At 42.4% G+C, this 25,858-nt stretch overlaps 1 protein-coding gene across 1 annotated transcript in view; it reads right to left on the bottom strand.

Annotated features, from left to right (window-relative positions):
* Positions 1-3,663: 3,663 nt before the first annotated feature.
* LOC147725549 (transmembrane emp24 domain-containing protein 11-like) overlaps positions 3,664-25,858 on the bottom strand; it is a 147,695-nt gene continuing 125,500 nt past the window's right edge. Inside the window, exons 3-5 of the mRNA XM_086964241.1 lie at positions 21,053-21,178; positions 11,779-11,925; positions 3,664-3,875 (exon numbers count right to left, since the gene is read on the bottom strand). Coding sequence (XP_086820367.1) covers positions 3,726-3,875; positions 11,779-11,925; positions 21,053-21,178 — 423 coding nt within the window. The 3' untranslated portion in view covers positions 3,664-3,725. The remainder of the gene's footprint in view (positions 3,876-11,778; positions 11,926-21,052; positions 21,179-25,858) is intronic.

The raw sequence follows: 25,858 nt of genomic DNA, 5'->3' as shown, positions 1-25,858 counted from the left end.
CAGATCTTTGTTTTGGTGGCTACTAATGAACATAGATAGTGAAGAAGCAATCAATGATTGTTTAATATGTTCCTGATGTGGGAAGAGGTTGATAGTTTCTTCTTCTCTGCAGCCAGATGAATTCCACTCCAAGCCATGAAAAAAATAATTGACCCCATATGGCCGTTCAATTCATTGCATGTCCACTCCCATTTTATGTTGATTCTAGTGAAATAATTTACCCCATAGGGCGGTTCTATTCATTGCATGGCCACTCCCATTTTATGTTGATTCTAGTGGAGTATTCTATTTGCTGGAAATCCACATTTTCTGTGTAGTTACCGTGGATTTTCCTCCTTTGTCTGGATCCTATATTTCTGCTGGCTTTAGACCCCTGTGCACTTCACCCCTGCTAACCAGTAGTAAAGTGTATGTGCCTCCCTTTATACATGTTCAAATTGGCATGCTCTGTATTTGTATATTTATCTTGCTATCTTGCCTTTGAGTCTGTAATACTCAATAGTGTAATGCCACTACTGAACTGCAGAATCTATTGTGCCAACAAATACAATGGCAGTGAAAACATGGCTTTAAGCCTACCATTGTAGTCTGACTGTAGCAGCATAAAAACTGCAATTCAACCTGTCAAAACAAACCATTTTAGCAAGTCAAAACCTCCTTTGAAATACTAATAAGTCACCTGTGAAGTGAAGGACAGAAATAGGGAGCTTGTTTTTGAGTCTTTTTGCAATGGTGACTATATTCATTAAACATTCTGAGATGAAGGGAGAAAATGTAGTACAACAAGTCTGTTAACAGCGTAGACTTGTTGTCCATCATGTAAAGACATTTCTCATCCATCTGGGTTTTTAAGGTCAAACAATTTTCTGTTCCTTCTCTTGTAGAGTAATGTCTGTGGTGCCCGGTCCAACGGCTCCCTCAAAAGGAATAGCAGTACACTTAGATAAGTATATGAGGAAAAAACTAAGAGAAAAAGAAAACCAAAACCTCTTGTTTCTCTAAGGGTTCCTGTTGCACCCTCTTGACATAAAGACCCTAAGGCCATACTCCATTTTGAGTAGGTCAAGACTCCAATGTATGCCTACTCATTGGTTTGTGTAATATTGACCTAGATGCTTTCTGTCCTCATCCTTCTAGTAACCTGTGAAGGTGTCATGTCATTCAGACAGTGACTTTGATAAGACATCTAGGGCCACATTTCAATGTTGAGTGGAGACTTCGTCTTGTTTAAAGGGACCGACTGACACCCTGTCAGCGGGCCCGCCCGACGAATTAGGATGTGACTGACTACTGTTCGGTCTCACTCCTATACTTTACAATGGGAGCATGCATTGCGTCTGGAATGCATGCTCACATTTTAAAATGCGAGGTGCAGTTCATCCCTGCACCCTGTCGCAGGCACCTCGAGGTGCCTGTCACAAGGTGCAGGGATCAACAGCGGCCTTCAACCGGAGGCTGTGCACCAAAGGGGTCCTGCTGGGGCCTCCCAAAGTCGAGTTCCGACAGCCTTTCTATGTCAGAAACGTTGGCATAGAAAGGCTGTCTAAACCCGACATTGTAATCCCTCAGGTGGAAAGAGCTGCCCTTGAGATTACTGGCCGCATTCCGACTGGTGGATGGGCTCTCCTAGCCTGTCGGAAGCCAGTCCGAATGACCAGTCGCATTCCTTTCTGACTAACTCCATCGTAATGGGTCGGATGGAAAGGAATCCGAATGGCATATTTACATTGTGGTCGGAACGGCTCCGGGCGATGGTGGAAGCCGTTTCCGACCGCAACGTAATTTGGCCCCAAACACGACATCAGTCTGGGATAAGTGCCTTGTATTCTATATTACAAGGGAAAGTAAGATAAACAATTAGTTGACATATTTTTATCATATTTGTTTATACTAATGCATCTAAAACTAAAGCATTGATGCACACTGGGTATATCAGATATTCCTCAGAAATTCACCATTTAAGATAAGATCAGTGGCCAAAAGTATAAAAGACTCATCAAATAGCCATTGGGTTAGAGAGGCCCTTCATCTCAGAATATTGCACAAGATATTGCCGGAGACCATGACTGAGGCTGCCAGATTGTTGTACCGCCACAGTATCCAGTCCTACGGTGAGAGCTGATAATGAGCGAAGTCTGAGAGGAGAGGAGCTGAGCCCAGCTGATCTTTGTTTTCCTTTCGACGGTAGACTATCTCTCGACTACTGATAGTTACAGCTTCTTGCTGTAAACTAGTATGCAGTGTGTTGAATCCTAAGAAACTCTAGAGGCAAGTTAAGCTACTCCATCCTCTCGTAGTATCTGGTGGATATCAAACTTCATGTACCAACTGGTAGTTTTGAAACTGTATCATATTGTGTTAAGCATTTGGGGATTTTTATGTACTCTACCCATGTTAATGTTATAATCAATCCAGCTGAGCATCTGTTCTTCTGCTACCTGACCCCAAACCATGGCAAGAATGTTCTTGTTTTGAACTGTAGTGAGAGCATGGATATCTTGTCTGTCACGGAATTCTATAGCCACGTCTTTTTGCAATTTATTCTAATTGTGCAACACGCCAACGTGCAATTGTTGTTGTGCTTCTGTACAAGAACTCCTGTATTCCTGTAAAAAACTGAATACATCAGGATTTTATTCTTTATAAAATATGCGGTGAATACAATTCCCAGAGTTTGCCATCAAATATTCTATAGCTGCATGTGCACCCACTGGTGATTTTGCCAAAACATATAACTCTTAATGCCACACCACGTTTTCTCATTACTTGTATACTACACAGAAGACCCCCACTTCCATAAATGCTCTCCCATGGGCAGATATAGCTTGTGATGTTTTAGTCAATAGTAGACTCGTTTTCGTGGCTGAGCATTGAAAGATAGTGGTAGTGAGAGTTTAGCAAAGATGTCTAATGTTGAATTGTGGTATTAAATCACATTATTACAGTTTTACACTGGATGCAATTTGCATGGATAGCTAAACTCTTTCCAGATGACTGCCATAGTGATCTCCTAGGATTATGAATACGGTGCATTCCTGCCCTTTCGATTTGGCGTACGGCAGCACAACAAACAGACTTGCAGCACTGCCGTAAGCCACATCTTAGTAACTGAAGCCCTTAGTGCAGGAAAGTGTGAGAGAACCCTTTAAGAAGTAGCTCATTGGAATTTGAACCAAGTATTATGCCACACCACTTTTAAAGGTCACCAGCCGCCACTGATTAAGATATACTGGCCACCAACATTTTGTAGCACTGACCCTCTGTGTACAGATTCAGATCTTACTTCTCCTTCTGCTCCACCACGGGTTAGGTTGGGAGAGAGCAGAGATGAATTGTTCGGGAGAAAGAGGTTTGTACGATCCCACAGTAACAACAGTCGAATAGCAGCAGAAATAATGAGTCATCTCCCAGCAGAATACTAGGCCAGGTAGCCCCACATTAGCAGCTTATATGGTACAACCCAAAGGTCACTGTGCTGTGCTTGCTGTTTAGTGAACATGAATACAGCAGAGAGGAATGCTCGTATCGGTATGGTTCTGTGAGAGAGCAGGGCAAGCAGTGTCCACCTGGGTGTCGATCAAGAGACAAATCCAGACACTTTGTTTTCCAATTTTGACAAGATTATTTTTTTCAGTATTAGCATACATTGCAAGTGAGGTAAAATTGTGTTTTATTCAGTAACATTTATTTCTTATACTTGTTGCATCGCATTCATTTGTGAGGTTTTAGACCAGTTTCTTCTCTATAAGAAAATCTTTGAGGCATTTGACTTGCCACAGTCCAACTGAGGTAAGGATTAAGGTCTGTGCAACAGCCCACCACAGTACATTGCTGTTAGTCCCTTCACTTTTCAGACGGTAGTACTCCTCTCGTTCCTGGGACGAATAGAAATGAAACAGAAAGTTATGACAAAGTTTGTAGAATACAACGCATGTTTTTTCTGGAATCTGGCAGAGAGCAATACAAATGTAATCATCCTGCCTTGTTTAAAAATGGACACTTAATAAGGCAACAAAAACATGTCTCTGTTGTTTAAGCTTTAAGCATGTATAATTCCGAGCAATCACGGCCATAGCTCCTGCCGTGCAGGGAGTTAACTTTCAATCTTCATGGCCAATGAGCTGACCGGTGACTATATCACATAAGGCTGCGTTGTAGAGTTATTCTGATCCATCGTTTCAATGAAAGTATGTAGGGAGCAGTGCTTAATTTGTAAAAAAGAAAAAAAAAAGGAGCGCCATGGCCCTTGTGAGGAGACCATAGCAACTTGCACCACCCACTGCTCCCACTAGCACTGCTAATGACAAAACTATCTCCACTACCCCACACACTCATACAAGTGTGACAACTCCCACTTTAAATGTACATTAAAATGACTAATATATGCTGGCCAAACCATTCTTATAGCTTTAGGTGGCAGGTACCATTGATTTTAATGAATACTGCCATTAGAGCTGGTGGTGTCAATAAAGTCCTGGTGCTGAGCATCGGAAACACCATAGGCCGTCTGGATTACTTGCAGGTAGGTTCCTGAGACCTTTGCTCCCGATGGAGGAGTCTCTTAGGGTTTAGAGAGGAATGATATGGTCAGGAGCACTCACTTTCCTTGCACGTTCTTGTTTCTCGCTCATCAGAGATGCTTCAGCATGCATTGGGAAGATCTTGCAACTCAGTTGCAGTGGGGAATGCAAGTTTACAGCTTTAATATGACCCAGCGCACTTTCAAGAGATGCAGATTGGAAATTCTGCACTTGATTTCCCTTAAAAAAAAATTGGCACACTAACCTGAATGCCCCAGTCTAATGAAACTTCATTTCATTGAATTTTCAAAAATGAGGAAAACACTTTTCTTGAATATTGTAAGAAATTTCAACATTAAAAAATAACACCAGCAAAATGGTACACTGGAATAAGAAATCGGCACTAGAAAGGTATAATTGTAGAGATACAAGTACTAATGTATCCTAAAATATTCAGGGGGAGATATACTATGCTATATTTAAGTGTGGAGCACTGGGGTATAGATTGGACTAGAGGTCAGGCAGTGATAGAACTCCTAGGGGATAATCTGGGATAGAGACATTAGGGTGTAGGTACAGGTACAAGGGTGTAAGTAGTAGAGTTATTAGTTATATAATTGCGGCATGGGTGTGGGTGCAAGAGTATATGTAGGTGTAGATGCATTAAGGGATAGAGGGGTGCAGAGGTAAAACCATGTAGGCAGAAGTGAAGAGTAGAGTAAAGGGAAGACAGTAGCTCAAGGAGAATGGGAGAGGAACCAGCTGTGGTATAAGAACATGGCTGAAGAGAGAACTGTCTGGGTGGGGGGTTCCCTACCCACAAACAAGGAAAAGAGGGTGTCGGATGGGTGTCCCCGTAAATATGAAAGATAGTATTTGGTAATATAGAGAAAATGGCCATACGTTAACGTTTTGAACAGGAGGAGCATTTACTAGCATATATTTGACCCACTGGGGATCTCACCGATGTGGACATTTCTAAATTGGTTCAGGGAGGAAGTTCCTGTACAACATGATTCTTTAAATAGTTTTTCCTCCAGAATCGCATACAACCATAACAAATTGCCAGCTGTAAAAGCTTCAGCCAAAGTGCCAACCTTGTTCAGCAAGGCTGGTGGCACAAAACTTAATTTCCATTCTCTACACCATTAACAGGCACATGCAACATTATGATGACAAGTGACCAGCAGCCTCACGGCACATGATCAGGTGGCACACTATGAATGTGAAGGTGCTCTGAGGAATGCATTGCCGTCACTACTGATACATGCCTCTGTCCCCCCAATGCCGATGTTCCAGGTCCACATAGCCTTAACCACCCTGTGTCCCAGTAGGGCTGATTGTCTGGCACGCCTAAAGGACTACAATGTACAGTGATCCTCAGGAAGGAGGTCACTACTCATAGATTTTGTAAAGAATTGAGAAATAGGCTGCAGACAGGACACTAGTGTGTAAGTGTCAAGGGTTCAAGTACTGAAAAGAACAGGTTGTTTGTACTGAGCCATAGTACTACATCAGTGATCACTGCTACATCAATGCCGTGACTTAGACGGATCTTCTGTCCTTAAGATAGGTAGCAAATGTATTGTATTACTACTGATACCCCACTACCCCAGCCCTACTACTGTTTCGATTGTTTAAAGTGCCATTATTTATGTTTTTTTTATTTTTAAACGTTTTACTTAATTTACCTGTTTATAACTTTTATTAAAACGAATTCTAATTAAAGTAATGAATAACCTTAATCCCTGACCCTTAATTTAAATTAAGTAGTTGACTATAATACGAAGCATAATGCTTAATTATTTTGGTTTCAATTGAAGTTAAATAAATATTTTTCCGTAACTTAACCTTGATCATAAGTCTTCTATAAATTGAATTTGGTTTTTATCTTTAACTTAATACTAACACAAAACCTTAAACTTTCTTTTATTTAAATAAAATTAAATTGAATCAATTCATTATCCTTAACCTATCCTTAATACTAACTCTCAGCTTTAAGCATTTACATTTATTTTTAAACCTCACCTACTATTAACACTAATCCTCAATCTAAATTATCCTCAACCTAATACTAATGCTACCACTATTAAAATAACTACTGAACAATTGTAATTAAAGTATATAAGTAAACGTCACCCTTCTTCATTAGAATAATTAATTGTAAAATAACTGTTCACTTTTATTAAGTGACGCTTCCTAAATAAATATATGTATACTCACCTAATTGTAGTGTTGTGCTGCGGTAATGTCTGTTTTACCAGCATTTGTGATTGTTATATAGGTGTACATCAGTGTAGTACCATCGATGTAGGGGGATTTCATACTGGCTGATCTTGACTGGGATGGTAAGGGTATATTTTGCCTCAGGGCAAAAAGGAAGGTTGCCATGCAGCAGACAATATGCATCACATAATACATTAAAAGTGTGACAGGCTAGTCCGGCTGAAAGTGGAGCTTTTCCTACGACAAAAAAACACAGCTATCATGAGGTCCAGGGCCGGCTTTAGGGCAGTGCGATTGGTGCAGTCGCACTGCGTGCTGATCTGTGGAGGGGGCGCTGTGACCTCAGGGGGGCGCTGTGTTTAGTGATATCTTATGATAGGAGAGATGAGGGGCAAAAGTGATTGCTGCACCGGGCGCCACCAGCGCTAAAGCCGGCCCTGATGAGGTCTACCCAGAGCAAGAGTGTCTGCCCTCTGCGGCAGTCTTCACCTTAAAGGGACCTCAAGCAAGGTGAGACAGACTGTTAAGGGGGCTCTGCGGATACTGCCTTGGTTGTCTCTCCTACGGGGAGCGGTGCCTCATTAATAATCCATTGTGACGACAGTGTGGGGAGTTCAATACCTTTATGATGCAATGCAGTTAGAGAGTGTACCAGCCCTTATGGGCAACTTCAACATTTGTTCTTGAGCATAAGACTGCAGAATTGAAATGGTCACATACCAGTGATGATAGCTCTGCTGAAGAGGACGCAGTATTTCTCATAGCAGTAGTGAAAAAAGGGGTGTTGGAAGACCTCATTGTCCAACGTAGTTTCAAAGATATAGCACAGGGGTAACCTGGTATCCCCCAGAATCTGAGCATCTAACGTAAGTATACACAACTGTGATTGTCGGATATATTCATGCAATCCATTGTTCCTTTGTGAAGAGGCTTGATAGAGTACTCTTTGCATCAATTAATGAGGCAAAGTACACACCAACTTCATGTTTTACACTTTAAGTGAAACATCTATTGTTTCAAACATCACATGAAATATTTATAGTCACAATGTAGGTGTTCCATACAAGAAAACAAGTATAACAACGCAGTGCTCATGGAATGTGAAAATGTTGCCACTCAGTACAATATAAATGCGAGAATGCCTGAATATAGCATGTACAGGGAGGGGTAATATGTGACAAACCGTCCAATTCCCAGTGTTGTGTTCTTTTAGTTTGAACAATACAGGCATATAAAGATTTTAGCGTTGACATTTTGCCCCGTAGAATGTTAATTTTGTAAAAAACAGGTCTTCATCAGGACCAAAAAGAGAAGGATACACCCTCAGATTTAGGTTAGAAAGATGCCACCAAAAGGGTACAATGAATCGTCTATGGTCACCCTATATGGGGGCCATACAACTAATCTAATCGTCAAATAGGCTGTCTCAGTTTGCCCAAACATTGTTACAGGGTTGAAAACCCAATGATACTCCTGCACTCACGTGCCTGTAATGGCATGAGAAGAGCTACAAGAGCATCAGACAGTACTGAAAGATACATGTATCTTTGCATGTGAAGTCCAACTGCCAATCCCTATCTCACTTGAGCGCAAATAATATAAAATTAACATTTTGCTGCCAAAGTCACAGAAAGGCTCGTAAACACCCAGTGCACTACCTTCTTAGAAGACAACACCATCCTGGACCCCTCCCAGTCCGGTTTCCGCAGCAACCACAGCACAGAGACGGCCCTGATCGCAGCCACAGACGACATTTGCATGCTGATAGACCGAGGCCCTCATCCTCCTGGACCTCTCAGCTGCGTTCGACACTGTCTCTCAACGTATGCTAACCACCAGACTCCACAACGCGGGAATTCAAGGAACCACACTCAACTGGATCAACTCCTTCCTCTCAGATAGAACTCAGAGGGTCATGCATCCCCCCTTTCTCTCGGAGCCCACCGACATCATCTGCGGAGCCCCCCAGGGGTCTTCCCTGAGCCCTACCCTCTTCAACATTTACATGGCCCCTATCGCCACCATCATCAGACAGCATGGACTTAGCATTGTGTTCTACGCGGACGACACCCAGCTCATCCTCTCCCTCACCAGCAACCCAGAAGACACCAGACTCAATTTCCAGGAGGGAATGAGAAACATGGCGACCTGGATGAAGGACAGCTACCGAAAGCTCAACTCCCAAAAAAACGAGGTCCTCATCTCGCCCTCAACATGGAACGACTCCTGGTGGTCTTCCGCCCTGGGAACCCCACCCACCCCGACAGACCACGCTCGCAACCTCGGCAATATCCTCGACTCCTCCCTCTCCATGAACCGCCAGATCAACGCCATCTCCTCCACCTGTTTCAACTGCCTCCGGATCCTACGTAAGACCTTCAAGTGGATTCTCCCAGACTGCAGAAAGACCGTCACACACGCAGTTATCACCAGCAGGCTCGACTACGGCAACTCCCTCTATGCCGGAATCAAGAAATCCCTACTACGAAAACTCCAGACCATCCAGAACACGGCCGCCAGGCTTATCCTAGGGATACAGCATCGTGATCACATGACACCACATCTGCGAGAACTCCACTGGCTCCCCGTGGAAAAGAGGGTCACCTACAAGCTACTCACGCACGCCTATAAATCCCTTAACAACATCGAACCCAAATACCTCAACGACCGAATGAGCTTCCACACACCCAAAAGGAACCTCCGTTCGGCCGACCTCGCCTTGGCTGAGGTCCCCCGCATCCACCGAAGCAGCATCATGGTGTATATCAAATAGGAGTGAAAACAGCACACCAAGCTGCTAACAATATACTAGAGACTTTATGAAAGTGGACCAGTTAACACCTATATTCTGTCAAAAAAGTCAGATCTGACAGCCGTAGCACCCGCTTTAGTCATCCCAGGTCCGGTTCTTCATTAACTCTTTCCTTATACATGAATTGCAGTCTTTTCTAGCATCCCTGAACACTGTCCTTTATGGTGAGACTTATAAACATATTATCCTGATAATAAAGGAGATACATTGGTGAACTACAGATGTGACAACTAGAGACTGGAGATCTGACCTGATAAGCAATTCACTTAAAGATTCGCCACTACTTGGCTGACCTGCTCACCATTTTCAGATGCAACAAGGGACACAGATCCGAGATTGTCTTCAACCTGAAGATCCAAAGTTAAAATTCCCACAAGCACAAGGCTGTGTATCCACAGATTTAAGGACTTGGCTGTTGTTACTTAGCAACAGAAAGCCTTTGACGACCCAGATGACAGTTTACTTTTGGTATAATTTGGTTCTGAACTCTGACGTAACACAACATAATAATAACTATAACGCTGTTAGCCCTGCAAATATGGTTTTAATATGTGGAGTAATGCTCTGGTTGTACTAAATTTGCAAAGAATATATCTTTCTGGATTGACAATTTTTTATAAATAGTAAGTATCTACATTTTTAGCCTATTGTTGTTGTAGGAATGTATTTAGAGATTTGGTTAAACAGTGGTTAGTTACCTATGATTTCTGGATTTCATCAGCAACTGCAAATCTGCAATGGCAAAGGAACATTGCCCCACTCACTGCAGAAGAAAAATAAAACGATAATAAAGCAATTTTATTATTGTTTTATTTTTCTCTGAGAGCAGATGCTGCTGTGTCAAGGGTGGGGCGAGCCGTGCATACTGACTGACAGCCAGCAGGGGGAGGAGGAGTTGTTGGACACTGGAAGTGCGCATAATGGTTTGGCCAGACAACCAAAATGTCATGCACACTTTGATTTCTCCAAACCAGCTGTATTGTACAGCTGGGCAAGACACGGCAAAGGCTACCAGTCACTTACTGTGCACCTAAGCAGGCCACTCAGACCAATCCTGGCACTGCTATCATGCTGAGAGCTACGTTTGGATAGGATGGAAGTGGCCCATGGACTTCACCAAGGTTGCTGGCAGCAGGAGCGGCAGTGTGAGGTAAGTGTTTTTTAAAATTATTATTATTCGCCCCCCACGCTGCCCCGTCAGTTCATTTTGGCATTAGCCGCCCCTGGATTTCATACACGCTTGGCAGCAATATTAGGGCCTGATTCTCTAAAGTACTTAAGTGTAGTAAAGTTACGAGGGCTGAGTACCCGCACTCGGGCAGAGTCTCTGTGCTTAGAGGATGGAATCACCGCACTGCAGTTCTCAGTTCGAAGATTCCGCCCTGAGTGCTGAGGCTCCGCACTCATAACTTTACAACATGCTAGCATGTTTTTGATTTGGGCTCAATGTTTTTATACACAAGGTGCTAAAAACTCACAGCACTATTTCTTTTGGAGCTATTTCTGATATCTACACCCAACATTCGAAACTAGCAAGACAGGACCTGACTATAGTGCAGAAAAATTATTTTTATTTAACAGCATATCAGTTGTAAACTAGTGACCAACATTTAATGTCCCAGATCCCTACGCAGAAGCATGTGCAAGTTGAATGATGTGGCATGATTGACCTCTGCAGAGCCACATATAACATGTAGGTCATGGATCTTGCATGATTCTACTTGATCAAATGGAGTCCATATGAAATGGTAGGGGAAAAATCAGCCCCTTATAGTACCACAAAAACAATTTGTAATACAATTATGGAGGATAATTGGGACTGTACCAGTTTGTAAGCTCCTGCTCAAATACATTTTCAAGAAGTTTCCCCTTCAATAGAAGGATTAGTGCTAAAACCAGAGCTCCTTACAGGTGTTTTCAAACATAGGAAAAGCCTGATCGTCTTTGTAAGCCCATAGCATATAACCTCTGAACAAGCAGTTGGCTCTTTGCCTTATCTACTTAGGCCCTTATTTTAGTAAAGCTTTGCACCAGTGCTTGCAGGACACAAAAGACATCAGCAATTACTAATCATTTCAAAGACCTACTCCAGCAGTGCTAAATTACAATGCATGTCACATTCACCCATGCTAACTTTAATAAATAAGCCCCAAGATGTATAGTTGTTTATATAGATTTCACTGTGATACAATTATGGCTATACCTTAGAAGAAAACGTACCCTTTGATGGTTTTGTTCCTTTATAATCTGGTGAACCTGTTCAGATAGATGTTCAAGTCTTAAAGTAACTTCCTTTACTTTGTCTTTGGCTAGGTCCACGGTTTCATCGAGAAGATGTTTCCCAATTTGAATGTCCAGGTGAATGCGCTGTGAACATAATTGAAGGTTATTTGTTTTAGGAGGGATAGTTAAGGAAATTAGGAACTTGTAAATGTAAGCCAATTGCGTTATTTACATTTCTCATAACTTTTTGATTTAGATTTACATAGAGCATACTATGCCCCAATAACATGCTAACATTGGTCTGATTACACATTTTATATATATGTAACCATTGACAGTAAAATCAAGAGAAGTTAATGACAATGTATGCATGCAATATTATAGCAAATCGGAAGCAAATAGTATCCCACACGTTTATCCCATCCAAAATACATTCTATTGGATTCTAAAGGCACATGGTTATACTAAACTTTAGCCAATCCACAATAACAACAGAACCCTTTATCAGACAGACCCACATTTTTTATTTTCGTAGCATTCCCATGCATTCTAATAATAGCTGTCTGCTGAGAAAATCTATATTCTCTTTGAAGATTGTCATTCCCTCCACATGTACTGAGGTTTATCTTCATTTACATATTTCCGTCTAAATATTTTGAATACTCTCTTTTGAAAAATCCGTAGGTAATGCTTTGCATACATGAGAGTATGCATTTATGTTGTCTACCGAATAACAATATTTCAATTAAAACTCTTTCCCAAAGTCTACGAACTCAATTACTCAGACTGAGTTTACAGGATTCACAGTAGCCTTAAGAATTTTAAAATGTCACAAAGTGAGTTTATCTGATTCCAAAATCACAGACGGATTTGATGAAAAACCATGACCCCTCTGATATTCCACTTATACCACCACAAATGCCTATTGTACTCCGAAGCAGGGAGTTTTTAATATGATGTAATCCCCCCCCCCCCCCCCCTGCAGACTGAGTTGTGCATCCTTTTAATAGGGTCACTTTCGTGTAGCTTGAAGAAGTAGGAATTCTAAAAGTTGTGGCTCATTGAAACATTCTCGGAACTCATGCACAGCTTAGTGTTCCCTAGTCCACGTGAGGTGGCATGATGGATTTCTCCACATTCACAACAGACAGAACTTCTCCAGGATGGAGATGTTGTAGACGTTCAAGTCAGCGTATGAGGCTGGCTGGATCACATCAGATGCCAGGATAGGATGGCATCTGTAGGCTGACAAACACCTGCTGCTAGGATAGGATGGTAGCTGCAGGCTGGCTGGTACCTGCTACAAGCATAGGATAGTAAATGTAGTCTGGCTGGTACTTGCCTCCAGGATAGGAAGATAACTCTAGGCTGACTAGTATCTGCTACAAGCATAGGATGCTAACTGTAGGCTGGCTGGTGCCTGACACCAGGATGGGATGGTAACTGTGGGCTGGCTGGTAACTGACAAGGGATAGGATGGTATCTGTAGGCTAACTGATACCTGCCACAAGGATCAGATGGTAACAGTAGTCTGTCTGGTACCTGCTAACAGGATAGGATGGTATCTGTAGGCTAACTGATACCTGCCACAAGGATCAGATGGTAACAGTAGTCTGTCTGGTACCTGCTAACAGGATAGGATGGTAGCTGTGGGCTGACTGGTCCCTGATATCAGGATAGAATAGGATGTTGATTAGGCTGGCTGCATGAATTGTAAGGGTGATTTTGGAGAGTGACTAAATGCCAAACTTGAAAGTTTCTTCGAATAAACACCAAAAACCACTCTGTAGAAAATTGAGCTATTGGTTGTGGGAGTTGAAACCCTATCTCAGCTGCAACCACAATTCTTTCCCGGATGAAACACAAGCAAACCATAAATTGGTTCACTGTCTATAGAATACAAAAATATCGACTCCCTATACTTAAACAGGTATGTACAAAAATATCAGAAAAAACATATTGATGTCAAGAATATAGTTGTACAAAAATATCGATTTTTATATATATAAAATAAAATAATTTTAAATATATTTTATAATAACATTAATTAAAAAAATTAGATGTAATATTCATTTTAACAAATATAACAAATAAACTTAATAAAAAAAGTTAAACACACATACATAATAATTAATATTATATATATATTTTAAACAACTAATAAATTATTAATTTTAATTTATTTTATAATTTTTAAATTATATACAAATTAAATATTTTTTTAAATATATATATATATCAATAACATAAAATCTAATAAAAAAACAAACACATTCTATTACAAATTAAAACATTAAACTATTTAAAAATCTTTAAACCTAAATTTCCCACTACAGTCAGTGCAACAGTAGGGAAAGTGTTGGATAGCGGAGGGGTAAAATTACTATTCCCACTCCAGTGAGTGCAACAGTAGGGAAAGTGTTGGATAGAGGAGGGAAAACATTTACTCTTCCCACTCCAGTGAGTGCAACAGTAGGGGAAGTGTTGGATAGTGGAGGGGTACACATTACTATTCTCACTCCAATGACTGCAACAGTAGGGAAAGTGTTGAATAGCGGAGGGGTAAAAATAACTATTCCCACTCCAATAAGTGGAACAGTAGAGAAAGGGTTTATATTGAAGGGGTATAAATTACTATTCGCAATCCAGTGAATGCAGCAGTACGGAAGGTGTTGAATAGCGAGGGGAAACAATTAATATTGCCACTCCAGTGAGTGCAACAGTAAGGAAAGTGTTGGATAGTGGAGGAAAAACCTTTACTCTTCCCACTCCAGTGAGTGCAACAGTAGGGGAAGTGTTGGATACTGGATGGTTACAGCTTACTAATCCCATTCCAATGAGTGCAACAGTAGGGAATGTGTTGGATAGCGGAGGGGTAAAAATTACTATTCCCACTCCAGTGAATATAGAAGTAGGGAAAGTGTTGGATATTGGAGGGCTAAAAATTAGTATTCCCAATCCAATCAGTCAGTAGAGAAAGTGTTTGAAATCGAAGGGGTAAAATAACAATTACTATTCCCACTCCGTTGAATGCAACAGTAGGGAAGGTATTGGATAGCGGAGGGAAAACATTTACTATTCCCACTCCAGTAAGTGCAAAAGTAGGGAAAGTGTTGGATAGTGGAGGGGTAAAAATTACTATTGCCACTGCAATCACTGCAACAGTAGGAAAAGTATTGGATAGCGGAGGGGTAAAAATTACTTTTTCCACTCCAGTGAATGCAACAGTAGAGAAAGTGCTGGATAGCGGGGGAAAACATTTACTATTCCCACTCCAGTGAGTGCAACAGTAGGGAAAGTGTTGGATAGCAGAGGGGTAAAAATTACTATTCCCACTCTAGTGAGTGCACCAAAAGTAAAAGTGTTGGATTGCGGAGGTATAACATTTCTATTCCCAAACCAGTGAGTGTAACAGTAGGGAAAGTGTTGGATAGCGGACGGGTACAAATTACTATTCCCACTCCAGTGAGTGCAACAATAGGGAAAGAGTTGGATAGCGGAGGTATAAAATGTACTATTCCCACTCCAGCCAGTGCAACATAACATAACATAACAGAGGGATTTGTAAAGCGCACAATTACCCGAAGGTGTCCTGGCGCTGAATAGCAGGTGTTTATTGTTATCCAACTCAACGGTACTCATTTTATCGACCTCAAATGGATGAAAGGCTAAGTGGACCCGCCGGGATTTGAACCTGTGACCATGAGGTCGAACACAGGCCCCTGCAGTGGGTGCTTTTGTCCACTGAGCCACCAGGCCTGAAAATGTTGGATAGTGAAGAGTTAAAAATTACTACTCCCACTCCAGTGAGTGCAACAATAGGGAAAGTGTTGGATAGCGGAGGGTTAAAAATTACTATTCCCACTTCAATACGTTTAACAGGAGAGAAAATGTTGGATAGCGGAGGGGAAAAAGTTACAATTCCCACTCCAATGAGTCCAACAGTAGGGAAAGTGTTGGATTGCAGAGGGGTAACAATTATTATTATGCAATTATCAAGGAGAGAGAGAGGACTAGATAGCCAGTCCTTATCCCCAGGTCTATTTATATGTAATCAAAAAGGACTAGGCTGATTATATGTGGTACAGGACTCAGGGCTATATGAGGAAGTGATCTTAAGAGTTGGGTCTGAGGGTCCATTATTTATATCTGGGGCCCACTTTGAAGTGGGAGAAGCTTCTAGAGTCCTCTACTTACAGAGGTGTCTGAAATTTCCTTCCTCACTACCCTGACCCTAGTTTTCTGGGGTTCACCAACGAACAGTGTGAAACCCTTTGTGAGTGTGCTGAGTCAGAGTCTTTGTGATGTGCACATGTGATATGTGACAGCTCCACTCCCCTATTAAGTCAAAGATAATCCATCCTGCCAACACCTATTCCTCCTTTGTCTCGACAAAAAAGACCAGCTGCCAGCTACACCTAGTCATGAGACCCAGGATACAGGCTGCAGACACTAAATGGTTAGGACAAGAAAATGCCAACTTTCAAAAAGTACACAAAGGGAGATAGGTCCTTGATGGGGCTGAGGGAGGGCTGGACCCTATATAAATCAGCAAACAAACTTTGCCCTCTCTCTCAATCACTTTACACTAGGGACCAAATAAACATTGACTTTGAATTTGGTCCGGTATATTTATTTTATACCTTTTCTTTAAATGATTATTTCAAGGTTTTTTTTAGGCAAAAAAAGAATACACCATAGAAAATTATTCACAATTTAACAAACCAAAATGAACACAATGACATTGACAAACTATGTGAAAAGGACGATTTCAAGTGTTACATCCCTCAAACAATATACAACACAGTGCTAGACCATAAACATTACAGTGCGACAATTTTATATAGAATACAAACAAGTTATCAAAAAACAAATCAATCTATGAAAAGAGCCAATCAAATACAAGAGCAAAACAAGGGCATGAGGCAATTATATTTTTTGAAAAACATTCAATGTGTATAATTAGCTCTTGCTGGGTTGGCGACGCGTTTCAAGTTTGGGACGGGGGTGTCCAAACTATCATCAGGGCTCTTGTTGTTTTTCTGTTGGGATGTAGAAAAACAACCGTTTTTATACAACCGAATGGCCTCTTCTAAAGAAATGACACCGTTTGGATGTAGGTAAAAGTACCTGAGTATTGTTGTGCGGTTGGTCTGTAGGGGTTTCTAAAAATGGACCAAATCCTTTTTCAGGACACAACCAGGAATACTTCAGTGACAGCACCAATCTGGGAAACAAGAGGTTTTGTCTGTATTTACAATGTATAGTCTTGGGGGTCTAATGACACCCTGTGAATTGTTAACAAAAACAAGGGATTAAAAGATTCATACCTTATGTTGAGCAATCTTGTGACAAAAGGAGGGGGCGGAGGAATATCTTTTCTTTGAATCCTGTATGAAAAATACGTGCCCATTTGTCATATACGGGGATACTTAAATAGTTACGTAGGTATTTTTGTGAGTGACGAGATTGCCATACCTGTCCTGTTCTTCACTGTGGGGCTGCGGATGCTTTTTCCTTTTTAGCCTGTGAGGGCAATGCACTGAATGAGTATGAAGTTGTTTAAAATGCGCACAGAGTGTTAGCACACTTTGGGGTTCATAAGTACGCCGAAAAAATATCGCACGTACCTTCACTCCTACTGAATGCGGAACACACCTCTCGCCCCCAGTCTACGGCCCCAGCCAGGGCTGTAGGGAATCACAGTCACTACGTTACACTCGGCGCTTGACAGTCACGGTACCGTCGTGATCTGAAAGGAAGCGCGGGTAATTAATGTGTGGGGCGCATAAACGATGTGACAATCAGATGGTCGGTGCGGCCGTGTGTTTTGCTCACCTCTAAAGTCTTTCACTTGCGCTGCATAGTCACGATGCTGCTCTGTCACTCACTATTAGTGAAAGGGAACGGCGGCCATTTCTACCATACTTAAGGAAACGCCACCTGGGGCAGGGTGCATTCTGGGATTTGTAGTACATAATTTATTGTAGTGCATTCAAAAAACGGGCCAAAGTGGATTGAATGGCAAGCTGCATCAAATAATTATGAAGTTGCATACAATTTGAATTGTATAGAATTCACAGGTGGCTTCGTCACTGCTTTTCTAAATGATATTTTATAAAACTGACTTGTATCAGAACCCGGCGGGTTCGGTCATTTCTGATGGCAAAGGGGGAAGAAATAGTGACAAAACGGCAGTATGGTACAAAGTCTCAGATTCTTGACAGTTCAGACATGTTGTTGAGGCCAGTCATGGTGCAATTAAATTTCAATATGAGGTAAGCCTCTTTTTCCAGTAACATTTTTTCAATGTCCGCAGGGCGCTGTACGTGGCTCATAGTGTGTAGAACAGTCCACTTGAAATCGTTCTCATTGTGGGACATCTCAATGAAATGTTCTACCACCGGAGCTGTTAATACTCGCTTTTTGATCCTTGATCTATGCTGTCCTATTCGGAGATTGACCTGCTGATTTGTTTTCCCTATATACAGCCTAGGGCAGGGGCAGATGAGGGCATAAATAACATTTTTCGTTTTACAATTTGAAAACCCAAGGTGTTTCCATTTGATTCCTTGGTGTAGAAACTCAGTGCCCTCGACAGTGCTGCCACACGAAACACAATTCCCGCATCTATGGTGTCCCTCTACCGGTTTCATGTCCCATAATGCTCGGAGGTCATGTTTCGGTTGGGACCTCGGGAGGTCAGCTCGCACAATTTGTTGGCCCACACTGCGGTTCTTTTTATATGCAAAAATTGGGCGTGGGAAGGAGCATTTTAAGTCCTCCAACAAATGCCAATTCTTAAGGACTGCCTGTCTAAGCTTATGGGTATCAGGCCCAAAGGTGGTTACGCATACCAATCTGTCCAATTCTTTTTTTTCTTTGGTTTGCAATAAGATTTCACAAGGAGTACAACGCGCCCTCTTGTATGAATTCTTCAAGAGCTTACGTGGGTAACTATTTAAGTATCCCCGTATATGACAAATGGGCACGTATTTTTCATACAGGATTCAAAGAAAAGATATTCCTCCACCCCCTCCTTTTGTCACAAGATTGCTCAACATAAGGTATGAATCTTTTAATCCCTTGTTTTTGTTAACAATTCACAGGGTGTCATTAGACCCCCAAGACTATACATTGTAAATACAGACAACACCTCTTGTTTCCCAGATTGGTGCTGTCACTGTAGTATTCCTGGTTGTGTCCTGAAAAAGGACTTGGTCCATTTTTAGAAACCCCTACAGACCAACCGCACAACAATACTCAGGTACTTTTAACTACATCCAAACGGTGTCATTTCTTTAGAAGAGGCCATTCAGTTGTATTAAAACGGTTGTTTTTCTACATCCCAACAGAAAAACGACAAGAGCCCTGATGATAGTTTGGACACCCCCGGCCCAAACTTGAAACGCGTCGGCAACCCAGCAAGAGCTAATTATACACATTGAATGTTTATCAAAAAATATAATTGCCTCACGCCCTTGTTTTGCTCTTGTATTTGATTGGCTCTTTTCATAGATTGATTTGTTTTTTGATAACTTGTTTGTATTCTATATAAAATTGTCGCACTGTAATGTTTATGGTCTAGCACTGTGTTGTATATTGTTTGAGGGATGTAACACTTGAAATCGTCCTTTTCACATAGTTTGTCAATGTCATTGTGTTAATTTTGGTTTGTTAAATTGTGAATTTTGTATGGTGTATTCTTTTTTTGCCTAAAAAAAACCTTGAAATAATCATTTAAAGAAAAGGTATAAAATAAATATACCGGACCAAATTCAAAGTCAATGTTTATTTGGTCCCTAGTGTAAAGTGATTGAGAGAGAGGGCAAAGTTTGTTTGCAAACTTTCAAAAAGTGGCATTTTCAAAATTGTGACAAAATCAACTTTTACCATTAAATAGGGTCCTATATTACAATTTATTAGAGACTAAATTTGAAAGTTACAGTTATGCCTGCTAAAGTAAAGTTATGCCTTGTTTGAAAATGAAAGCGGGCATGGAGAGTAAAACACGTCTGCCCGCAGTAGGAGAAACCCCTTTAAAGAAGACTGTGGGTATTTATGCGCTAGATGCAAAAGGCACCCTCTTCTAGGCGAAAACCAGGCACAGCCACTCTGCACTAACAATTATGATACGGGGGAGTGATATTGATCTCCGGGCTGGAGGGAGGGCCCGAGCGGGGAGACGCACAGTGCTGGTATCACTACCCACCGCTTCCACAGACACACGGCTCAAGGCAATAACATGATTTAAAATAATCCTTTTGCAGCAAAATGGCAGCCGTGCCCGATCCTGATGACACTTAGCACGGCTTTGCTGCTTTTAAGGGAAGCCGTCAGTATCTGAGCTTCACAGGCAGACCGTGTCCGGGGTGCGCGATGCTGGTGAATACCTTTCACCTCGCAAAGCCTACCCGGACAACGTTGGGACGGGCTCCTAGTTAAATATAATAAGGAAACCTAATGTTATCCTGTGGGAGAGGCAGACCTTGTAGTATTGGAAAACAAATGTAAGAGTTTTTTAATACCAGGACATGTAAAAATGAAAAGTATATGTCCAACTTCTTAAATAAACTGCTCCCTGCCCAATGGACTGTTTAGAGCCTAACCTAGACTTATATGTACTAAAAAAGAAGTTTTGTGCCCTGCAAGAGGTTTATTTTGTCAGGTCGAAATGACAGTTTAAACTGTACCTACAGGCTGCAATGGCAGTCCTGAGACATGTTTAAAGGGCTACTTAAGTGGGTGGCACAGTCAGCGGTGCAGGCCCACTTGCAGAATTTAACTTACAGGCCCTGGGCACATGTAGCACCACTTCACTAGGGACTTTCAAGTACATTTAAGGTGTCAATTGGGTGGAAGCCAATGTTACCATATTTTAAGGAGAGAGCACCGGCGCTTTAGCACTGGATAGCCATTGTAAAGTGTGCAGAATCCTAAGGCCAACAAAAACAAAGTCAGCAATAACAGGAGGGTTGAAGACAAAAAGTTGGAGAAAGCCACACCAAGGATGTCAGGTCCAACATATGCATACTGTTCCATGCCCAAAGGTTCATACAATGTTAGAAAGCTGTACCGAATTAGCAGCCTTATAATTATTCACTGCCCAGGCCTTCATTAAACAAGTCCACTAATTCACTATTCACCTTTGCGTTTGTTCAACTAAACTCGCAGTTTGCACCATAACTTCCAATAGCTCTGTACACCTCCCTTGACAGTTTAGTTAAGTTTTCCAAGCGATTTTAAGAAAAATGCTGACAATTGTACATACCAGTCTGCTTCCCCCGAACACCATGAGTCTGGTTGAGTTAGATTGCATACATATGGTATGCTCTCCTGCTGAGTGAGATGTGAAAGTGAACTTTGCTTCCGGTCCATACAGTTTTGATAACAGAACCTGCAATCAGAGGTTAGAATGTTAATCCAATATAGAACGAAAATAGTTCAAACCACTGTTGTGCTGTTTTACTTAGAGTGAACTATTAAAAATAATGTCATGAATAAAATCCACAAACAGATCTCACCCCCCTTAATGTAGTGTTTTTTTCAGTTTGTCGTACATTGATTTTTAACAATGTATTGAATTGATTTGTATTTTAGATTATCCATCCCATCCTCGCCGCCAGTGATGAAATTACTCAGGAAGTAAAAAGTAAGTTCAGCAGTTTATTTCCAGTCTCCGCTCACCGCCACAGAAGCTCACAGAATACCAACAATCTTCACATTCTAAAGCAATCTCACGGAAGAGGGAGAAACCAAGAGAGAAGGAAGGGGGTTTTTGGGAATGAAACATGTACAAGCTAGAAATAACTCTTCAGTGAAAAAGTTAACAGGAAATATAAAACAATAAAAAGAATATAACACTCCTTTCTAATTGTATTACATACACTGTGCCAGATTTTAGTTCTACACTGTAACATTGATAGACATTTTAACAGGACTTCTGAGTTTTCTAGAGATGTACATTTCAAATAACAATGAACATTAGTAAATGCGGAAAACACAGGAATGTTTTACGAAAATTGTTACAGTGCTGCTTAATTATTATGGTGCTTGACATGGGGCCAATCTTGACAACCGTGTTTCCAAGAATTAAATGGGACGGAACCTCTCAACACTCGTACCTGTCAGCGAAGCCCTACAGACGACTACAAAATAGTCAACTCGTGCAGCGCAATGGGTCCAATTTCCGAGCGACCAAGTACGATGCACGCGTCGATCAGCCGGGAAGCATACTTCGGGGGCCGTGGCTGTCCCCCCTTCGCCTGGGGCCCTCGGATTTGGTGACAGGGGTTTGCTCATGGGTTTCCCTCAATCCAAGCATGCCCAGTGTGGTGTGCACCATGGGGTGCCCAACACAGGGTGTATGCTTTTCCCCACCCACCTATTTTCTGTAATGGGATCCTTAGTACGCCTCTGTACGCAGGCTACCATAGACTTCAATGGAAGTCTGAGCAAATCGAGTTTGTCTGCTTAAGAACGCATCTTACTGGCTCGCTCGGATGCCCGGAGCACGTTTCGTTCGGAAAGCCCTCCGGATCCGATCCGTACAGAGGGATTTCCGGACAGGATCGGAATGGCGCCCTTTTTGAAGGTATTGAAAATGTCCCTTAAGTACTACCTGTGACTCCAGTGGATTTCTAGCCAATTTATTTGAAAATGGTGTAATATATATACTTATAGCGTCATTCTTCAAGCCCTCTTCATCCATTGACACAGTCGGTCTGATCTATAGGGCAATCAGGCAGTGCCCGATGGGCTGTTCTGGCCGGTCAGTGGGTGGGCTGTTTTTTCAAAACAGTTTGTGGGCTTGTTTTTTGACCAGGTGAGAAGGTTTTTACTATTGTTTTCCCTGATATGAACACAAGCATTGCCTGCAGACACAAGTCCATGTTGTCTCACATATCATACAAAACACCTATACAGCGTTTCTTCAGAAACTTCAAAACTGACCTGATTTGCAAACGTGGGTCGCATTTTATGCTTTCTGGTTTGCTAATGAAAGCAAATTTTATTTTGGTGCCTGGGTGTATTTATTGTCCAATTCAGACCCAGTCCATCTGTTTGTTTTTGTGTTATCCATATTTTTCTTCCACCCACTGTAGCATATAGCATATGTCAAAGGGTCCGTTCACTTCAGCCATTTGCTGACTGCACTGTGAGTGATGAAATTCTGCCCTTTAACTAGGAGCACATCCACACTCAAAATAGTTCCCATCAGTGACTGGGACTACCTTGGCAATGTGTGCATTTTAAGACCAAAAAATAGGCTGTTTTCAAGAGTTTGGTTAAAAAAGCATATACATATTTTTATTTCCTACAGCTATGTAGACAGTTTGGTATTTTTAATACATTAAAATCATAGTATAAACACAATTCACAATAGTTGACAATTTAATACAAATTTTTTATTTTTCTTTTATAAAACAAGAATCAAAGAAACAAATGTTGACGCGGCGTTTGTTTTTTTTAAAAATACAAACACCTTCTTCAGAACAGATTTTCGAACATGAAGCAAAATTTCAAGATTTCTTATACTCCGTTGTATACTGAAGTTTATACTGCCTCCAGATTCCTTCGTAAATATGTGGATCTGCGGGCGTTTAATACTTGTTGTGGATATGTATTTGAATGAGGCAGAGAAATCATTTCCCTCGGTCCCCGATCCCTGGGTGCTGGGTTTAGACCGGTCCCGGGCTCGATCCCGTTTCGGCGGCCATCTTAGGTGGGGGCACATTCGCCGAGCGGTCTAGTCGCCCTATAAAAGGAGGGCTTAGCGACCAGACAGGAGATTAAGAATTACTGAGAGGCTGCTAGTCGAGCGCTCAGTTGCTGCTTTTACCTGATAAAGAATTGTACTTGATTTATCCCTTGTGTCCGATCCCCCCTGCATTTAGAACCACATTTTAGGATGAAAAAAACTGAGTTTTAAAATCGTTTTTAAATTTGTTTTTCTGAACGCTCCTACCCTCGTTAGGCTGAGAAATAATTTCCCTCGGTCCCCGATCCCTGGGTGCTGGGTTTAGACCGGTCCCGGGCTCGATCCCGTTTTGGCAGCCATCTTAGGTGGGGGCACATTTGCCGAGCGGTCTAGTCGCCCTATAAAAGGAGGGCTTAGCGACCAGACAGGAGATTAAGAATTACTGAGAGGCTGCTAGTCGAGCGCTCAGTTGCTGCTTTTATCTGATAAAGAATTGTACTTGATTTATCCCTTGTGTCCGATCCCCCCTGCATTTAGAACCACATTTTAGGATGAAAAAAACGGAGTTTTAAAATCGTTTTTAAATTTGTTTTTCTGAACGCTCCTACCCTCGTTAGGCAGAGAAATCATTTCCCTCGGCCCCCGATCCCTGGGTGCTGGGTTTAGACCGGTCCCGGGCTCGATCCCGTTTTGGCGGCCATCTTAGGTGGGGGCACATTCGCCGAGCGGTCTAGTCGCCCTATAAAAGGAGGGCTTAGCGACCAGACAGGAGATAAAGAATTACTGAGAGGCTGCTAGTCGAGCGCTCAGTTGCTGCTTTTACCTGATACAGAATTGTACTTGATTTATCCCTTGTGTCCGATCCCCCCTGCATTTAGAACCACATTTTAGGATGAAAAAAACGGAGTTTTAAAATCGTTTTTAAATTTGTTTTTCTGAACGCTCCTACCCTCGTTAGGCAGAGAAATCATTTCCCTCAGTCCCCGATCCCTGGGTGCTGGGTTTAGACCGGTCCCGGGCTCGATCCCGTTTTGGCGGCCATCTTAGGTGGGGGCACATTCGCCGAGCGGTCTAGTCGCCCTATATGAATAGTCCCTTATGGCTCCGCGCAGCGGACGCGAGCAGCGGTCGCGCCGGACTAGCGCCGGAGTTTCGCCAGAGTTAAGCCCGTCTGTGCCCGTCTGGGCCCAACCGGGTCCGGGGCCAGTGGCTATGCCCGATACGAGTCCCCAACAGCCTATCACGATCAGGTACACGAAGGACGAGCTCCTATCCTATAGAATACCGAAATACGACAGATGCTGCTATATTGCCAAAGAAGGTAAGCGCTTTAGGGGTTGTAGAGTTTGCCAACCAGATGTAGAAGAAGCCACCCCCACTACCTTGTGTCGGCTTAACCTGCTTAATTGCAGATCCCTCCCCTGCCATGCTACAGAGATTAACTCCCTACTACTGGACCACAAGGTTGATGCCCTGCTTCTCACTGAGACTTGGCTATCTGACACCACGGGTCCGGATGTGGTGACAGCGCTGGCGCCGGGATATCTGATCTACCATCTTGACAGAGGCACAGGGAGAGGGGGGGTCTAGCCATTATATACAGGGAGTCACTGGGTTGTAAGGCACGTGAGGCAGGGGTCAAAGACTGTGAGAGCTGCCAATTCTCGCTGCAATTCTCCCCTACCTACACGCTGACAGGCCTCCTAGTCTACAGGCCCCCAGGAAACATGGGTGACTTTACATCGTCATGATTGGAAACCACCACTCTGTTGGCTGCGGCCGCATCCAACTTCATCTTGCTGGGCGATCTCAATTGCCATTTTGATGATGAAACTGATTCTATGGCAACTAATGTGATGAGCGAGCTGAGCGCCCTGCAGATGAAATTAATAAATACTGGGGCCACACATGTCAAAGGTCATCTTCTAGACCCCATTTTTTCGAACATGACGGGTATATCCGCTATGCCTCCCCTAGCTCTTCCCTGGTCTGACCACTCACTGATCATGGCTAACTGGGAGATCAAGTGCGATGACAGGCTCCCACTCAGGAAATTTAGAATAGACAGGGCATGGTCAAGGCTTCCTGTAGAGACTTGGAATGCCCGTCTGGAGGACACTCAGCCTGAGAAGGGCTGTGATCCGGTGACTGCAGATGCCACAGTGAGGAACTGGTTGACCAATGCAGTGGACCATGTGCTTCCACTCAAGAAGATGCTTACTAGGGACAAGAGAATGGGCTCTGCCCCTTGGTATACCCCAGAGCTCAGAACTCTGAGACAGAGCTGCAAACGTGCGGAGAGATTATGGAGGAGGATTCCTGAGACAGATAGCAGGGATAAATATCGCATGGCACTAAGAATATACAAACGTGCTA

Source organism: Lissotriton vulgaris, chromosome 3_2, assembly GCF_964263255.1.
Source record: "Lissotriton vulgaris chromosome 3_2, aLisVul1.2, whole genome shotgun sequence".
NCBI classification, from domain to species: domain Eukaryota; kingdom Metazoa; phylum Chordata; class Amphibia; order Caudata; family Salamandridae; genus Lissotriton; species Lissotriton vulgaris.
The sequence above is the reverse complement of the archived record's forward strand: the minus strand, read 5'-3'. Positions and strand labels throughout refer to the sequence as shown.